The sequence below is a fragment of the Falco rusticolus genome, chromosome 10 (genome assembly GCF_015220075.1).
Source record: "Falco rusticolus isolate bFalRus1 chromosome 10, bFalRus1.pri, whole genome shotgun sequence".
In the NCBI taxonomy this organism is placed as follows: domain Eukaryota; kingdom Metazoa; phylum Chordata; class Aves; order Falconiformes; family Falconidae; genus Falco; species Falco rusticolus.
In genome coordinates this window covers 37614068-37632452 of record NC_051196.1, presented here as the reverse complement: position 1 = coordinate 37632452, position 18385 = coordinate 37614068, and the positions used below count along the sequence as shown (strand labels likewise).

Genomic DNA, 18385 nt, shown 5'->3' with positions numbered 1-18385 from the left:
TGGTGAGGAGGGGTAAGCTGAGCACCTTGGAGTCTCCTGTAGCCCAGAGGCCTCTGTGAAAGCTGACCTGAACCCAGATCTGCAAGATTTCTGGCTCTGAGCAAACCCTTGGGATGGGACTGCTCTCTGCTGGAGCCTGGCAGGATTGTTCTGAGCTGCAGCGGCCACTGGGTCTGAAATTTCTGCCTGGTCCTTCCTGGAGAGCACCACTGCTACAGCTGCATGCATCTTCCAGCTTGGCTTAGCCCCTTGTTCTCCAGGCTCTTCTGGGGCACGTTTGGAGGAGTACAGGAGGAGCTGGCAGGCTTAGTCACGAGAAAGAAGTTCTGTGTCATCCTGTCCACAGATGCCACCAAAGTCCTTGCCACTCAGTGGGTGGCACGGGCTTCCTTGCCTTACTGCCACCAAGCTTGACTTGGACGTGGGAAGTGCTGGCCTGGCCCATGCCATGTAGCCAGGATCAGAGTTAGAAGCCTTTGCCTCTTCTCCTTGGTGTGGTGGTTGTGAGCCATGGACCAGCATCATCATGCAGAATTGGTCTGCTCTTGCAGTGGCCTAAGCGCTCCCCACCTGTAGAACCCGTTGGGCTCTCCCCTTTGCGAAGAGAGGTGTGAGGTCAGGGGAGAAATGACTCTGGGTTTTGGTAAGGTCTGGGCCTAGCAGGGTGCTCCTGCTGGGGAGGGGGGACATGCTGGGGGAGTCGCTGGGCCTTGCCTGCAGTGCCCTTGTGCCAAGTGAATCTGACAGCTGCAGTAGCAGGGGAGACTGTCTCATTGCTGTGGCGCATGGAGTGGGGTTTGTATGGTATGGGAGGGAAGCAAGAGGCAGGTGTTCGTGGGATTTGTGTCTAAATCCCACTTGTCAAATACTCCTGGGCTCTTAGGCGCCTGTTGTTGGCACTGTGGGAGCCGACAACTGCCCAGGGTTGGCTCCCCAAAGGGCATCTGCTGCCTGGAGCAGGGGGCTCTGGGCAAACCCTGACAGCTCTGTTGAGTGTGCCATGCCTGGGGCTGCTGTGGAGAGGGCATGGAGCTATAACCTCACCGTGTCGCCTTAACTGTCACAGCTGGTGAGCATGTGCATCCTGGGGAGCTGCAGCAATGCCCCGTCCACCCGGGATTGGTGCCCTTTCCAGTGCTGACCCTGCGTGTGGCGGGGTTACTTCTGGCCTTTCTACTGACAGCACCAGCGGGAGGGAGGCAGTGGGCCCAGTTTTCTCCTGCCGCTGGTAGTGGCCAGCCTATGTCCAATACCTGGAGCAGCTGGGCCTGGGCAGGTGTGTGCCTTGCTCGCCAGCTGGGCCCTGTCCTGTGGGCACATGGCAGCCGGCGGAGGGTGTACTGCTGGCGTGGCGTGCCTCTGCGTTCGGGCATGGGTGCTCAGGCAGTGCCTGCAGGGAGCTGCAGCTATTGGGGAGAGACCAGCAAAAAGGTGCTGCTGGCCGAGCCAGACTACTGCCACCAGGTGCAGGGTGCTGAGCTGTGGTGCAGGGAGCCGGAGGGAATGGTCTTTGTCTCAGAGAGCTGTCGGGGTGCTGTGTGGCCACAGATTCCTCGTTGGCCCCCTCCTCTGGTGGGGCACAACGTAGGGGCCTGGTCATGAAGGAAGTTCTGCCTCCGACACTAAGGTGCTGCTAAGAGCCGGACTTGCAACTGAAGCTCCTTTGGCCAGGCCTGGCGGGGGGGGGGGGGGGGGGGGGGGGGGGCGGGGGGGTTGCTCTGGAATCACCTCTGCTAGAAGCCCCCCTTCCTCCTATGGGCTGCGAGGTGGGTGCCGCTTCTGCAGATCCTCCTGCACTGCAGGGACACAGGCCTGAGGAGGCAGCCGGCCTGCTGGCCCTGCCCCAGCACTGCTCCGAGGGCTGCTGCGGCTCTTTGGGGAGATGGTGTCTGCCAGCATGGCTCTTCCTTCCTCCTTGCTTACTCCATCCTCATCCCCCTAGCAGCAGCTCTTCCTTGGTAGTAGGGCTTGCAGCCACCTCAAGCTCCTGCATCCTCTCCACATCTCTTTCTGCTGTCATTGCTACTTGGCAGAGGCTGGTTTGTTTACTGCTTCCTTCTGCTGCTGCAGGGTTGGCAACATCCAACACATCTCTCAGGGGTGCCTGGGGTGGATCTGGGGCTCTGGGGAGGTGGAGTGCGTCTCCTCTAGCCCTGGGTGCACCACTTCATGCTGGGACCGCCACTGCAAGGTTGGTCTTGCCCAGTGGGGTTCGGGTAGCATCCAGCTGTGGGGAGATCTATGGTCAGAGTCCTTGTCGAGGCTCAACAGAGCACATGTCTCTAAGTTGGTCCCTGAGAACATTTCCTGTAGCTGTGTTGCTCTGAACAGCACCGGGGCTTGACCTCTTGGAGGGATAATGTGGACAGGTTGAGCACCTCGGTTTCACCAGTCTCTTTATTGTGAATTATTTTTGTGTGTTGTGTCTTGCAGAAATAACATTCATCCCAGATTTGATGATAATGAAAATACAGAAAAAAGAACAGCAGGTTTGTGACCCTCTCTCTTTCTCCCAAATCAGCTGGCAAGGCCTGGGGACCATGTCCTGTGTGTGAATTGTTGCAGTTGGTGTGTGGTGGGAAGGAGGCCAGGGGGGGCCTTGCATTTCCAGACAGGGCCACAGCTCAGCATGTCAGAATTTGACCTCAGCTGCAGCCTAGAGCGGATGAGGCCATTGTGGGCAATTGAACAAAAATAGGGTTTCTCTTCAGTAATGGAAATGCTTTTAATTTGGTTCTGTTGCTGGTAGAGGAGCAACTCTTTCTTTCCCTCAAAGTCGCTAATACTGGTTCCTGTTTGAATCTCATTACATATATAAACTGCCTGTTTGCTGTGATTGCTGCTAATAACACGATACTCCAGGACTAACACCAGCAGGGAGGTTGGGGAAGACCACATCTGTGGGGGATTGTGAGAGCTTGGCCAGGGAATCTTCCTTTGCTTGGAAATAATCCCAATGCACCAAGCTTCCATTTCTGAATTGCCGCGTCAGTTCATAACTACCTGCTGCTCCCAGAGGAGATTTATGAGCCAGTGGTCTTTGTATTAACTGTGTGCAGAGAAAGAACCAGACCATCAGTGCTTTGATAAGGAGAAGGGACCTGTTACATGCATGGAGACTTGCTTTTCCTGCTGGGGTGAAATATGGCTGGAGGTGTAAAACAAACTGGTCCACCCTGAGCTGATTTGTGTCTGTGCTGCTTTTAATGGGAAACCATTAAATTGAATACTGAGCTAAGGGATAAATCTGTTCGAGAGCACGAGCTGGTGCCATTTCTAGCCAGCTCTGAAGCTCTGGCATCTTTGTGCTGCTCAGGGCAGCTGCAGATGGCGTTGTCATGGCAGGTTAACAGGGAGGAGGAAGGGAGGGAAGGGTTTGGAAAAGGCAAGTGTACTGTTCTGAACTTGCAACAAGCCAGATGCTGTGGATATAGGAAGGTGTGTGTACAAAGCACTGATATTATAGGAAGTAGTGAGTTTATCAGTGTGTCCTAAAGGTGCTGTGAAGCTGAGCCTGCCTCAAGGTGAGAAGGAGGGGAGCATGGGCAGGTCTTGGGTACCAGCACTGCTGGATCACTCCTGCTGGGGCAGGAAGAGAGCAGGGCGCTTTGGGGCATGGGTGAGCAATCGCTCTCCTCTGATAGTGAAGCCCAGGTAAGAAATTCCCACCACCCTATTGAGGTAATATAGCAGATTTGGCCTGCTGAAATGATGTGGATTTTAAGTACAGCAAAACTGTCCTCCAGCATTCAAAGATTTTAGAGGGCTCAGCTGCCAAGTAGTTTTCTGTTACTGCTTCTGCAGATAAAGGGAGATAAAGGCATGCCAGTGTGAGCAAGGGGGGGTGGGGGTCGAGCTGCTCATCTCCTGAGCTTTCTGAACCGGCAGCAGTGTAGGACGATTCTTGCAGAATGTCACGGAGTGGGCTGCAGCATCCCTGGGGTCACCAGCTCTGCAAGGGCTGTGCTGGGATGTCCCCAGAAGGGTCTGGGCAGCAGTCAGGAATGCTGCTGTGAGTTCAGAGTTTGGAAGAAAGCCTGGTCAAGCAGGGCTCCTGGGAGTACTCTGGGTTCCTGATTGATGTGAAGGGGGTGACTGCTCCCCAGGGTGGGTGGCTCCCTGCCATGCTCTGCAGAGCCTGCTGGGCAGCATCAGAGGCAAAACTAGCAAGAGGTGCCATTCTGTGTCCCCCTGGACACCTGAGCCCAGGAGCTCTCATACCTTGGAAACAGACTCCTCATGGCTGTTGCCTTTGAAAGTCCTTTGGGCCGTCTCTCTGGAGAAGATGAGATGCTTGTGTGGTTCCCCAGGCTCTCAAGGGCCACACATTTTCTGTATGTGTCTCCCTACCAGCCTCTCACCTGAAGAAACTCCATCTTGGTTGTCATGTTGGTGTACATTCAGGCCCATGGGTACAAAGGCTGGCAGAATGCTGACACCTTTCATATTGGTGAGGGATGACAGGAGAACTGTCAGCTTCCTTTGGGAATGGTTTATAGATGTTCTTTCTCCTTTCTCAAGTCTGTGGGTGCCCTGAGCAAGTGCCTTGTCCTGCCCATCTCCACCACCAGTGGATTATGAAGCCTGGGCTGGAGAGCTGGGGTCTCGCAGCAGGCTGTCCTGGAAGGGGCTTCTCTCTCTGGCTCCTTGGTGTTCCCTGCAGCAGTGCCACCCTTCCTGCATAGATTGGTATGGCTTGGCATGCCCAGCACTGCCTACTGGTGGCACCAGATGAGGGGCTGTTGTTAGCACAGGCAGGGTCTGTGTTTGCATGAATGCATGAAAATCTGATGGATTTGTCACCAAGCTGTGACTAACTAGTGAAACCTGTCGCTTCCCTTGTGACTTATGAGGCTTTGTGCCAGGGTTCCTTGTCTGCTGGCAGAGGTGGGACAGGGGTGTCCAGGTACCCCAGGGAGCAATGACAAGAAATGGATTTTCTTTGAGGGTGCTCTGGGCTGCCTCTGTCTGTATCCTGCTTCTCCTTGGGCACTGAAGGGTCGTCTACTCCTGCTTATTTCTGCCAAGCTCTGACTTGTTGAATAACTTGAGAAATATTGAACTAAAATAAATGCAGTTATCCCACAGTGCGTAAATCTTCTTACCCTATAGCCATGGAAATGCTCCCATCCCACACAGACTGTAAGAGCAGAGTAGCATGACTTGCCTCTTGGAGAGGGAGGGGATGGGAGACCCTGTGACCCCTTAGCTCCTGCCTTCTCCGGGAGGGCTCTTCTGACTTTTCAGTGTGGGCTTTGAGGTGGTGGGAATGGCCTGATCCCCAGTGGTGTGTGGCCAGCGGCATTGGGAGGCAGCAGGGAACAGCCTGGGGCTGCAGGCGCTGCAAGGCATGGCTGTAGTGCAGCCCTTGCAGCGGGGATGTATAAAGGCACGCAGGCCCCCAGGACTATCTGTGGGAGCTCTGGTTACCTTTGTTTCAAGCATTTGCTCATAAAATGAAGGTTTTTCCTGAATTTTATAGATCTGTGAGTGAAGCATGAGCTTAGGTGTCTCATCTGCTGCAAACACTGCCAAGGGCTGTTACTAGAGCTCCCTGGGGTGGGAGCAGAGTCCTGACAGCAGTGGGAGCTGGTGCAGGGGAACAGGGGCTCCCCCAGCTTATGGGTACTTGTGGCTCTGTCCCAGGCTGTGTCTGTGGGCTTCTGGCCCATCTTGGGCTTTTTTTGTCGTGGTGGGACTGTGAGATGCGATGGCCCTCGGTGCCAGATGCATAGAGGAGTTTTGCTCTGCCAAGCAGCATGTGGGCACCCACTCTGGTAAGGATGAAGGGCAGGGGGTGCAGTGAGCTGCCGGGGTGCCCTGCTTCTCCACCCACAGCCAGGAGTGCTGGTCCTGGTCCTCTCACATGGTCCCAAGGGCACCTGGCCCTGCTGCCTTGTGTGGCAGCACACTGCTGCACAGGCCCTCCTCTCTCCATGCTCTTTCCCTCCCTTTCTTCCTGCCCTGCCAGAGGGGACTAGGTGGGGAGGACAGCCTGGCCAGCCCAGGGCAGCTGCCTTGCCCTCTGCCCCCACCATGCCCTGTGCCAGGGTGGTGTGGACATGCTGCCAGGGCTGGCTCGGCCATGGGATGGACCTTCCTGGCTGTAGTTGTTGAGGGCTGTGTCTTGGTGGAGCTTCTCAGAACGGAGCCAGGCCCCACCTCCATCACGCACATCCCATGGCAACTGCAGAGCCTGCTCGGAGGAGGCATGACAGAGGGTGGCACTTATGTATTTTTAGCTTCTGCTGCATTGCATTAAGAGCTGGAAGTGAGGGGTGTGGACACCCAGTGACTAGAATACAATGGCCCATGCTGTGCACGCTGCCAGTGGGGACTGCAGCTGCCAGAGAGGGTGGCTCAACAGCCTGTTAAACACTGCATATAGAAGCAGCTGCCTTTTCTGCTGCCATTGTGTGGCTCTGCAGCCTGCTGTGCAGATAGACTGGGCCAGTGGCTGCCAGCGTGGCCGTCGTGGGGAGGCAGAGCAGCGTGATGGTGCCCATCTCAGGCTCCTGGTGTGGTGGCAGCCTGGCTGGTGGCTTTGGTCCATGCTGTGGGGGGAAGCCGAGCAGCAGGGTTGCTGGGCTGCCCCCGGCCATCAGCCTCTGTCTCAAGAGCATGGACACCTCTGATGACCCCTGTAGTCAGGGTCCCCATGGATACTCCACATATGGGACAGACCTCTGCAGGGTTTGAGCTGTGCCCTAGACCCAAATGCTTCTGCAGAGGAGGTGTCCTACTTCTCCTGGGGGTCTGCAGGAAGGCCTGGCTCAGCCTATGCAAATGTGGTTGAAAATGGTGCTGGTGTTTGCATGCAAGTTGGCATGTAGCATGTGCATTGCTGCTGGCTTTGGTCACACTGCCCAGCGAGAGTGTGTTGTGTGGATGCCGTCTCAGTCTGGTAGCCAGGGGAGCTGGCTTTGCTCTTGGCGATGACCAGGAGAAGGGCTCAAACTGTGATCTCCTCGCAGGTCAGAGCTGCCATTCAGACCCTGAGGCTGTGGCAGAGTTTTGTGCTGCTGGGGGTGTTGTGTTCCTTTGGGTAAAGCTTGCAAGGCTCAGGGCAGGGCCTTGAGGCACAGCATGGGCTTCAGGGTAGACATCATGCTGTTGTTCCTTTCCGCTTCCCATGCCCAAACTCATGTGGTACTCCAGGGTTTGGGTATGAATCAAGAGTGATGCTGGCTGGCAAGGAGGCCTCTGTGCCCAGCAATGCAAATGCAATGTCCACTTCATCCCCACCACACCTCCCAGCAGTACTGGCCTGTGACTTCTGCCAGTTGGGTCCAGGGAGCTTCTCTCTTCAGCCTTTCCCAGGTATCACATGCAAGTGCACAAGCTGTACAACTGGTGCTGTCTTTACGGGGCGGATGATGATGCTGGGCTGCCCAGCCATGTTGGGGGGAGCCCAGGAGTGCTGGAGGCAGGGAATGTGATGTGGCCTCACAGGCTGTGGAGGGAGCAGGGCTTTGGGTATGTGATGGTTCCCAGCTGGCTGGGCATAAGGTGTAGGATCTTCTGCCCCATCTAGCCAAGCCAGACCTGTTCTGCTGTACCTCTCCCAGGTGCTTGGGCCCAGTTTTCTCTTGTCTTCACCCAAAGCTACCTGCTGTTCTGCATCTCACTTGCTCCTTAGGACTCTCATTCCATAATGTCCTAGTGTCATCCTGGCACACAGTAGTCCTAGCTGCCCTTTCCCAGTTTCCTCCCTCTTCCCCTCCCCACTTTCTCTGCTGTTCCCCCTTGTTCCTCTCTGCTGTTCCCTTGGCAGGTACCTGGAGCGGGCAGGACAAGGGTGAGGGTTTTGGACCTGGCTCATACTGTAGGCAGTCCTGCTGGCCCTGGGCTACTGCTGAACTTCACTGCTCCTGAGCTCCCTGCACAAATGCCAAGTGGGAGTTTTTAGCTGTTCCTTCAGGTCCCTGTGATTCCAGCTCCGCTCTTTGCTGGAGGGCTTGGAGAGGGTCAGGGGTGCTGCATGACCCTCGTGGGCCAGGGTGGCTGGTGCATCTCGCAAGCTTCACAGCTTCGCCTCCCATTTTGTTGTGATGCTTTCCCCGAAGTCCTGAGCAAAACCTGGGAAGTCAAATCAAATGGGGATTACAAATGAAACTAACAATTTTAAGTTAAGGAAACGCACCATTAAGGCCCACCTTGACCTTGGCTTTGCCCTCTAATGGGGTCATACAATTATAAGTGCTCACTGTTAGCCTTCATAGCTCTCTGGGGAGATTTTAAACATTTTTTTCCCCCGACCTTCTCTTTGACAGTAGTTAGACACATGGGACAAGACTTCATATTCCAGCTGTTGCTGAGGGACTTGCTTTCCTGTATGAAATGTACTTTATAGAAGATTCTTCTGGGAATAAAATAATGTACAAATGTTACATAAAAGTGTATTCTGAAAATGTAAAATTGTTGCAATTGTCACCAAAAAAAAATTCCAGTTGAGAGACAGTGCAAAGACACAGCTCTAAGGATAAAAAGCTTACTGGGTGTTTGGAGGCTGCTTTGGTATGATATCAGAAGTTCAGAGATGGGCATCACCTACCAAAACCTAGAAGTCATCCTCTTTACATTCCACTCCCCTCCAAAGTACCCCAGAAACAACAAACTTGTGTGGTTAGATGGGCATGTAAGAAGACGTGTAGAAGAGGCTGTTGAATGTAAAATTATGTTTCTCTTTAGTTAAAAAAAGTTGGAGTAAAAAAAACCCCACATATTCTGGGATTTTAAAAGTAAATCTCTAACAAGTTTTTTAGGAACCACTTGCTAAAGACACAGAGTTTGATAATAAGGTTTTTTTTCCCCAAATATCTTGGGACTAAAAGGCCTTTAAGAGGAGTCACAGGGTAAATACGTGGTTGAGGTGTCAAGTGAGTGCTTGTGGAAAAGGGACATTGGCAGAACAGCTCAGTTAGGAAGGCTCCCAACCCAGAGCCATCCCCAATGCCAGGCGCATCACATTTTTGAGCAAAGTAACACAAGTCACCAGGCTTCAATGGTGTTTACTCTAGAATTGTAAAGGAGCCTGGTAAGATTTTGGGAATCACTAATAAATAGTGTTAGGGGTTGTCACCCATCAGGGCCACGTTCATGGAAGGGGAGCTGTAGCAAATGTGGAATTAAAAGATCAGTAGGTTTACTTGGGTAGTGGGTAAATTGTTAGGAACTATAATAGACACTTTATTTATGAAAACACCATAGTGGTGGATAGCATGGCTTTTGTACAGCGAAGTTAGTCCTTGCTCTCTGCTGGGGATTTTAAGGATAGCTGTATTGTGTGTTTGAGATTGGTCTGGGCTGATACAGTGCCCTTGGGCTCCCAAGCAACTGTTAGGCAAGTTTCTCACCAAATGCTTTTCAAGAAGTTAAGCATTGTCCTGAGAAGAGGTCATTCTGTAAACGAGTGACTGTTTAAAGAATAGGAAGCAGAGTACAGGAAAAACATTTCTGCTTTCAAGGTGTGCAGCAGGGAAGAAGGCGCAGTTGAAGAAGTCTTAAGATGTGCCAAGTAATGCATATGAGGGAACCTGCTCCTGGAGGAGACTATAAAATGCTGACGGAGGGTTTGGCAGCTGTCTACAGGTTGTCCCAGAGGCATGTTTAGCAGTTAGGAAAGGGAGAAGGAACAGAGCAGAAACCCTCCTGCTGCTGTGTGGTATCTGGCTGATACGGCGTGCTTTCCTGCTGCCACCCCGAAGCTGATGGGGTTAGAAGAGGTGCAAAGAAGGGTAAGGGAGATGGTCTGAGAGCTAGCCCAGCCTGCCTGCAAGGAGACCGTGACTTGTCACCTGTACCTTAGCTGGGCCAAGAGAGCTCTGCAGGGGAATGGTATGGTGGAGAACAGCAAAACAGTGAACGGGAGAGAGTGATGACAAGGAGATCCTCCTTCTCACTCTCACCTTGAGAATAGAAGCCACTTAGGAGGGCAGCACAATTTAAACCAGGTTAGTGTTTTTTTCAGCTTGTAGTACTGAATGCCACCGGGTGCTTTGGGCACCCACGGTTGCAAGTGGGTTTGTGAAGCTGTTGACTACCATAGTCTGGATGCAGTCCTCCTGCTGAAGCTCCCAAGCTTTAGCCAGCTTGGGCAGACAGGCAGGCAGAGCATGCTGCCTGCCCTGCCCCACTCCTGCCCACCCTCAGGGTCAGAGCACTGGCCTAGAGCAGCCCTTGGCTGATCCAGAGCAGCCTGCTGCAGCAAGCGTCCTGGGCCTATGATTTGCCAGGTTTAGGCTCCTGAAGCTGGATGTGTTTCTCCCCTGTGAAGGGATTCTGAACGTGGTAGTGTCACTGCTGTCTGTTGCTACAGACACGGTGGCCAGTAGCCCAGGCAAGCAATGGGCAGCCTGATGACTTGTGGAGACGTGTGTTTCAGGCCACTCTGCCTGGAGGTTGCTGCTGCAGCAGAGCTCCCTGCGGTGCTGTGTGACAGCATCAGTGTGACATGGGCCCTTCTCCTCTCCATTTGGAAGCAGAGGTGGTGGTTCCCCGCGGCACAGTGACAGCAGCTGATGCTCCAGCACTGGCTGCACAGGGACAGTGTGCTCCTGCCTGCCACAAAGAACTGGCTAGGCTGTCACAGGCAGGCTGTGAGTGTGCTTTAAAGCCATGCAGGAGCACAGATAATGCTGGCACTGCTTTCTCAGGCTTTTCCTTTTGATAAGAAGCCAGGATAAACTGAACCTCATGAAGGGGAAGTAGGAAAAGCCCATTCCCTGGCTTGCAGCAGCGTGCTGAGCTCTGACTGCAGTTTTGTACTCGGCAGCGTTGTCCTGTGTGGGTGGCAGGAGCTTGCTGTGGACTTGTAAAAATATGACATGGAACCTTTTCCCCTCAAGACAAACAAAACAGCCTTGGGTGCAGAAGTGGTTTTGGGTCTGACAGTACCTTGCCCGCAGTCGGTGTGGAGGAGCCTGGCTTCCATGCTCCTCTGTGCTTCTGCTGTCTGTGCAAGCCCTGGCCACAGGCTGGTGTTTGATAGCCCTTTCATGGCAGGGCCTGTGCCATAAGCTTCTGGCTGCTTTTGCTGCTGACTGGTACAGACACTGCTTCCCGGACGCAGCAGACTGTGACGTCTGATGTGACATCCCATGGCAAAGTGCTGGTGCTGCTGGATTTGGGGGCCTGCAGTGCTGCCTGGGGAGTGTGCTGGGGTGCTCCCACCATGACAGGCTTGCCTAGAGGCTGGAGGGGCTGTTGGCAGCCAAGAGGTGATGCAGGAGGAGCCGAATTGCTTGCATTTTCACAAACCTGACAGCTTGTGGTTGTTTCTGTAAAGCATTTAACTTTCTGTTGCAGCAGGGCTTGTGGCAGGCTAAGATGTCTTCATCAGCAATCACTGAAATGCCCTTTCTGATGTGCCTAAGCAGCACAATGCAAGCATGAGGCAGACCCCACAAAGTAGCTCACTGTTTGAGACCTGCTTTCCTGACAGCTTTATCAGCCCATCTCATGCAGTAGGGCCTGAGGCTCCTGCCAAGCAGTGGATGTGCCAGCGGGGAGTGGGACTTGCCTGGGCTCTGTAGCATGGGTTGGAGCTGCAGATCCAGACAGCAGATGGGGCAGGGCAAAGCTTTGGACCACTTGGCTGGTGTGTGGTTGTGGAAATATGGCACTCCCTACTCCACGCTGGTTTGCTGGGAGTTGCTGATGCATGCGATGAGAGGGACCCAGGTCTCCATCCATGCCTGGCCATCATGGCTCAGCTCCCCCAGGCACAGACTGTTGGGGATGGAGCTGCTCCAGGTGCTCAGCACCGCTCCCAGCCCAGTCCTGGTCCAGTCCTGTGGGTGAGCTGGGGAACCCTTCTCTGGCAGGGCCGGTGATATCGGCTGCTCTTGGATGGTACCAGAATTGTAGTATCCAGACCTGTTGCTCGTTGGGTCATCTGCCTGGAAGTGGGCAGGCCCTTGCCAGACTTAAGGCTGCAAGCTGTGGCTGGGAGGGCATAGTTCACCCTCCTGCTGTGCCAGGGTGCTGAAGATTTGCTTTCCATCTGGTATCTGCACTTGGCTGCTGATCAGCACAGAAGCAAAAGGAGATTCAGGCTCTTGGGGGTCTGTGAGCTTTGTAGCTAATGCAGTAAATTGTTCCAGCTGATCCCCAACCTGCAAGATCTGAGAAATGCAAAAAGCTGGGACTGATTGTGTTGCTCAGCGTGTGGGCTTAGAGGCAGCATCTGTAGCGCTGAATTTTTCCCAGCCCAGAACAGGTTCCCCTTAACTGCTTGGGTGCACTTCGATGGCTTGGCCATGTGACAGGACAGCTGCTCACCCCTGTCCCAGGTCGAGTAGAGCAGCAGCAGGGGCCAGGGCAGAGTGCTGGAGGTGGCTGCATGCAGGCAGAGGTGCTGGTGCAGCCTGCTTGGCGTATGCCAGATGTGCCAGCAGACCCACTTGCAGATGGCTGCAGGGAGACTGAGGGTACTTTTCCACTTTGCAGCCTGTTACATTTAATGCTTCCATCTTAATTCAAATCAGAAATTTGACCATACAGAGAGCCATGTGCCTAGACCACCCTAAATAAGCTCCATTCCTCAGCCCGTAGGATGTAAGTATTTACATTCTTTCCTGCAGCTCTGGGGTGTCTGAAGAGGCAAATAGTGCTAGGGTTCCAGGGGCCAGGGCATTGCTGCTGGAGGCACTGGTACCTCAGCACCGGGGAGGTGGCTTGTGAAGAAACCAGCATCCCTGGCCCAGGGCAGCCATTGGCCCAGGGTGAGCATTACCACCGTCAACAAAGGCATGCAGCTGCCTGCTGCCTTCTGGGCCGCTCACCAGCTGCCCCACAGCTTCCCTCTGAGGAGGTGTCACCTCTGGCAGGATGGGCCCGGCGGGGGCTTAGTCCCATGCCTTGTCTTGTGGGACAGCCACCAAACAGCTGTCTGCAAGACCAGCTTTCCAGCCCTGGTCATGCTGCTGGGCTCAGTCTGGTGTTGATCTGCCAGCCAGCTGCCAGGCTGGGTCTGGCTGGCCGCAGCTTCCCTCTGGTCATGGTTGAGCTGTGCATTAAAAGGAGGAGTTAATCAGGTGGTTGTGGGTGAAAAATTTGCCATCTCCTGCAAAGGCTACTGGGTTTGCTGTCCTGCTGCAGGGCCAGAGGAGTAACTCAGACTGCCCATGCTGCCAGGGTGGTGGGCAGCGGCAGGCTCTCAGCAGTACCAGGAGGGAGCAGTGCTGGCCATGGCCTCAGCTGCCCTCCGGTGCCCGGCCCCCCCCCCCCCCCCCCCCCCCCCCCCCCCCCCCCCCCGCCTTCCCCTGATCACAGGCAGAGGGGAGGGGGTGCAGTGAGCTGACTAACTGTGCAGGCAGAGGCAGGTGCTGCCTGTACCAGAGCACTGGGGATGGGAACTAACAGGTAAAGCTGCTGAAGCAGAGCCCAACATGTTACTTTCACTGTCCTTGTTGCACACAGCTACACTTCTGCACAGCTCTTTGTGCATCGCTTGCTCTCTCCTCCTCTTGCAGCTGCTGCAAGGAAAGTTTCTGGTCCCCTTTACAAATCTCACCCCCAGCTCTTTTCCTGGGCTTTCCCTGGCCAGCTCTGCTGGCCCAGGTTGCTCTCGAGGAGCCAGGGTCGCTGCTCATGAGCCTGGGCTCCTTATTGCAGACACTCCTGCTGCTGCTCAAGCAGAGCTAGGCCTTTTTGTGCCGTTTTCTGTTTGGGCCTGCTGCAACAAGCAGAAAGTGGCTTGGGTATGTGAGTTACTCTGGGTCTCAGCAGAGTCGGGTGTGGACTGTGCGATCAAAGACAGGACTGTGCCTGGGGACACACTGCCTTTGCCCTGGACCTACATGAGCTGGTGGGGAACCAAAACCCCTCTCTAACCTGTCAGCCTCCACCAGGCAGGGAAGAGGGGAGTCCTACCCTTTGAGCTGCATCTGTGTGTGGTGGCCACTAGCCATCGTCCCCCATATGTCAAGGGATGTTGCTTGCGCTGCATCCAGGATTGGAGCCTCACTGGGGCTGCAGTTCCCCTTAGAGCGCCTGCTATTTCTATATGTGGTATTTGTTTCACACACTGCCTTTCTGTTCTCTCTGCAGCTGCCAAGCTTAAAAGCGCTGAGCTGCTCCCCAATGTCGGATGCCTGGGAGTGCAAGGCAGAGGACCCCTTTGCCAGCAGCGAGGAGCAGAACAAGGTGCCCCACCAGCTGACAGTGACAGACACAGACACAGGCAGCCAGTGCCAGTGCCTGGAGGAGGAGCCCAACCGGGCTCCCCAGAAGCGGATGGGCACTCAGAACGGGATGCAGGACAGTGGGGGCGGGGGCACAGGGGTGAAGAAGAAACGGAAGAAAAAGGATCTGGGAGAACAGGAAGGGGGAGAAAAAGTGGCTGTGGAGGTGAAACCAAAGAGGAGGAGAGAACCTAAAGAACCAAAAGAGCCTAAAAAGGCTAAGGAGCCCAAGAAACCGAAGGAGCCCAAGCAGAGGGAGGTGGCCAAGAAGCCCCGGAAACCTCGGGAACCCAAAGCCCCCAAGGAGCCTAAAGACAAGAAGACTGGCTCTGAGCCTGCCCCCAGAGCAAGACTCAAGAAGAGCAGGTGGGTGATGGTGTGACCTTGTCTCTGTGCCTGGTGAGGATGGGGCTGTGGGTTCGCAGGAGCTTCAGCCAAGAGAGCTGCCCTGGGCCACCATGCTGCAGGGTGCACAGGCTCTTCATGCTGAAGGCTAGATGTGCCGGTCAGGAGGCCAGGTATAGCTCTCCAGCCATGCAGAGACAGGACAGGCAGGTGCCCTTTTTGGGATGAGACCCTGTGAAACCTCAGATCCAGAAGAGGTCAAAAGAGTGGTGTCCTCTCCTTGGCCTGGCCTTTGTGCCAAGTGTCCTGGGTGGGCAGAGGGACCTTTTGGAGGTGTCTCACCAGGACAGTGAGATGCTGTGTGTCAGAGGGCCTGGGCTGAGGGTATGTGTGTGAGACAATGTGACCCTGGTCTCTTTGTGCAAGCACGGGTCCTTGCACACCTGGGGGCTGGTAGCCTGCTTTCCTTTGGCTCAGGTTTGGGAGGATGGTGGAGTACATGCTGTCTCCTCTTCCTCTGCTGGGCAGCAGGACCTGTCCCTTGCTTGCAACTGCAGAGCTGTGCTGGCAGCCTGGGCCAGCAGTGGGGGGAGGCCTGATGACTCCCTTGTGCTGCACAGCCCAATGCCACTGCCTCCGGTAATTGTTCATCCTTTTAATTAACAGGGTGATTGGCCAGAAGCTCTGATTTCTTAGCTTTGATTTCTTTTTAATTGGGAATATGTGCAGATAGCAGAGCAGGTCTCAACAGCACCAGCGTTGCTTGGTTTACTGTCATGGATTGATGAGTAAGTGCTTTTGGAGAGTCCTGTACAAAGCAGGCCTATTGATTGGAGCTGGGACCTCCTCATGTACTGTAAATAATGCATAGGATGAATATATTTCTACTGAAAGCAGAATTAGTACAGGAGCCAGCTGGAAATTTTTCATCAAAACCTTTCTTTGTTAGTTTGGTAGAGCTGCTTGAGGGCACTTTCCTGGAAATGGTCACCAGAGTGCGTGTCCCAGGGCCTGTGGGACCCAGCTCCCTTCTACCATGGCTGCCTGCAGGACACGTGTGCAGGGCAAGGACAAGCCCTGGGTCTTTCACAGCCCTGCTTCTTCAGAGCTTGCTGACAGCCAGATCCTGGAGAGGCCAGGGCTGCGGAGCCAGCGCCAAGGTGGCCATTAGTGCCATTGGCACGGGCTGGTGCTGAACAGAAGAAGGCGTGGAGCAGCACAGCTCCCTTGCCAGGCTGGTGGGGAGCTTGGCAGGGTGAGACCTGGGCACCATGTCCCCAGGGGGGTCCCTGAGCTGTGCAGCACTGTCACTTCTGGTATTCCTCGAGCCTGGGGCTCTGCACATGCGGAAGCCAAGCTGTGTTGTCATGGGCTGGTGAGCTGGAGCAGATGGGGATGGACAGATCAAGCAGACAGTGTCTGGAGGGTGAGGGAAGGGCTCCTCAAGGCCTCAGGGAGGGCTGCAGCACAGGGACTGGGGGTGGAGAGGGAAGGCTGGGCACTGCAGGCTGCATGAAGGGAAGGATGAAGCCCATGTAAATGCAGCATTGGGCACCAAGTTGCATCCTGGGATGAGGGATGCAGCTAGAAGCTTTTCCTAATGACACCTCTGCTCCACCAGTAATAAACTGCCATACGGGCAGTTCACGGTTCTCTGGGACCAGAACAAAACAGGGGAGACCTGGGGAAGGGCAGACTATGGAGGCTTGGGCTCCTGGAGGCACTCGTGGCTTTTGTCCTGGAGCTTGTTGCCACTCTAGTGGGTTGCTTGGCTGGGCACTAAAAGCAGTCCATGATAGTGACCTGCCATGAGTCGCTGGTGGGCAAGTCACTCTGCTAGACGGGGGGATTGTGGTGGGGTGACCCCAGCTTGCAGAGCTGGAGACCCTTGTCCCTCCTGCAAAGGCATGGCAGGGTCTGGGGGTACCAGGAGTAGGGCTGAAGAGGGATCCACTTGCTGCACTGGGGGCCAGCATGTGGATCCCTAATGAAGGGGTCGCTTCATGCAAAAGAGACCAATTAGTATAACTCCATAACACATGCAGCTAGAAGAAACCGTATGTGGTAGTCTGGGAGGGCCACAAAGCTTTGCACTTTCCTGATGCCCTGTCCCAGTGGAGCCTGAGCCTGTGGTGCTTCCTCCCGCGCATGTGCATCTTCCAGGAGGACCTAGGTCCACCCCTGCTGCTTGGAAGGTCCAGCCCATGGGTCCTGCTTGCAGCTTCCCCACCTCCACAGCCCCTCTTTGATCCTCTCCTTGGACTGTTGCCTCAGGGTCAGCCACCAGCAAACCCATCCGTGGGAGGAACAGCCCCTGGGTGGAAGCACCCATGGGTGTCAAGGTGGAAGCTCTGCAGGGAACAGGGCCATGAGTCCCCTTGTGCCCACAGCCTGGGACAGACACGGGGAGGTGGGCTGGGGGCCCCTGGCAGCATGGGGAGGGAGAGGCGAGTGGCAGGCAGAGTAAGCACTCCATGCAGATGAAATGATTGCTGGGAGTCCTCTAAGTGACAGATAATGGTGGCATAATTTTTTCTAAATTATTTCTAATCATAGCTAACTACTAGTTCATGAATGAAGCCGTTGTTAATTGTGACTTACAAATCAATATCTTGGGAGTTATTGCTCAGGTGGAAGCAGTGCTTGCAGTACATTTTCAGGGCCTCTAATTGAAGTGTGGGTGCACAGCCAGGGCATTTTTGGCCTGAACAGCAGACTTAACTGCTTGGTTTTTGCTGGTCCCAGGCAAGTAGTGATTTTTCTCATGAAACGAGGGTAAAACCTCAACATGGCTTTGAAACTAACTGTTTCTGTGCTGCTGTGCAGGTGGGGAATGTGGAGGGGCTGGATGGGTGGGGCTCTGAGTGAGGAAGGGGACGTTGCTCAGGCCAGGGGCAGGCACCAGCTCTTTGAAATCTTGCCCTTAATGGTGTTCCTTGCAGAGGGTGAGGATGGCTGGGCACATTGAGAGCAGTTGTTTCTTACCCTGGTGAGTCCTGGGCATGTTCCCTTGGGCAGGCATGTTGTGGAGGGTGCCACAGGGTGCTGGGTGGCCCGGACCCCAAGAGCATACCATGGGGCTGCACTGCATCTTCACACGTTCTATGTTTGCAGGAAGATGGTGGGATTCACCAGGAGCAAGGCTCAAATCCCCTCCATGACTTGAGCATGGAGGACAGTTGCCTGGTGGTACAGAGCCTGCTGGCAAGCCCTTGGAGGCAGCAGTGACCACCATGGTGGGCCATTGTGCCAGTGGGAATCTGGGACCTGCATCTTCCACGAGTTCATGGCAATCACAGGGCTTAACTCCTTCTAGCCAAAGGCACAGACCAGTGTCTGCTCAGCTGCTGTCTTGGGAGGGGACTCAGTGCTGTGGCTCAGGGAAGACAAGCCACAAGCTGGAGCAACTTCTGCCTTAACACTGGTGTAAAGTTTAACAGGATCTGACAGGGTTTGTGGCACACACCAGTCGTGGCTGGCAGGATGGCTGATGCTTCTCAGACTGGGCTAAAAGGTTTGTCTCCGGGGTGCCAGGAAGGAGGTTGCCTCTGGAGCTGCTGAACTATACTCCTGACTTTGGACGTGTTTGTGAATGCTCAAAGCAGGTACCTTGTTGTCCTGGCCTGCTGGCGTTGTTGGTGGGGAGATCCTCCTTGTGCCTGCACTGGATATAGGTCCCTGTCTTGGTCTCCCAGCTGGGGCAGAGGCTGCTGCACTCCAGTGCAGGACCTGCCTTCACTGTGGAGACTTCACGATCTGAGGAAGGGGTCACCCTGCCTGGCGGGGAGAGACTGGCCTGGTTACTCCTGGCTCATCACCATGCCTGAGCCACTATCCAGAGCATCCTGACCTCA

At 54.7% G+C, this 18385-nt stretch overlaps 1 protein-coding gene across 10 annotated transcripts in view; it reads left to right on the top strand.

The window, feature by feature from the left end:
- The window catches only part of CHD6 (chromodomain helicase DNA binding protein 6), a 92826-nt gene that overhangs the window by 29769 nt on the left and 44672 nt on the right, over window positions 1-18385 (top strand). For 9 of the 10 annotated variants that reach the window (XR_005106399.1, XM_037401588.1, XM_037401583.1 and 6 more), the window contains exons 2-3: window positions 2434-2489; window positions 14053-14552. Coding sequence is in view for 9 of the 10 variants with exons in the window: in XM_037401588.1 (XP_037257485.1) it covers window positions 2457-2489; window positions 14053-14552 (533 nt within the window). In the remaining variant the exon portion in view is untranslated. The remainder of the gene's footprint in view (window positions 1-2433; window positions 2490-14052; window positions 14553-18385) is intronic. The other variant, XM_037401586.1, reaches the window with a different exon arrangement.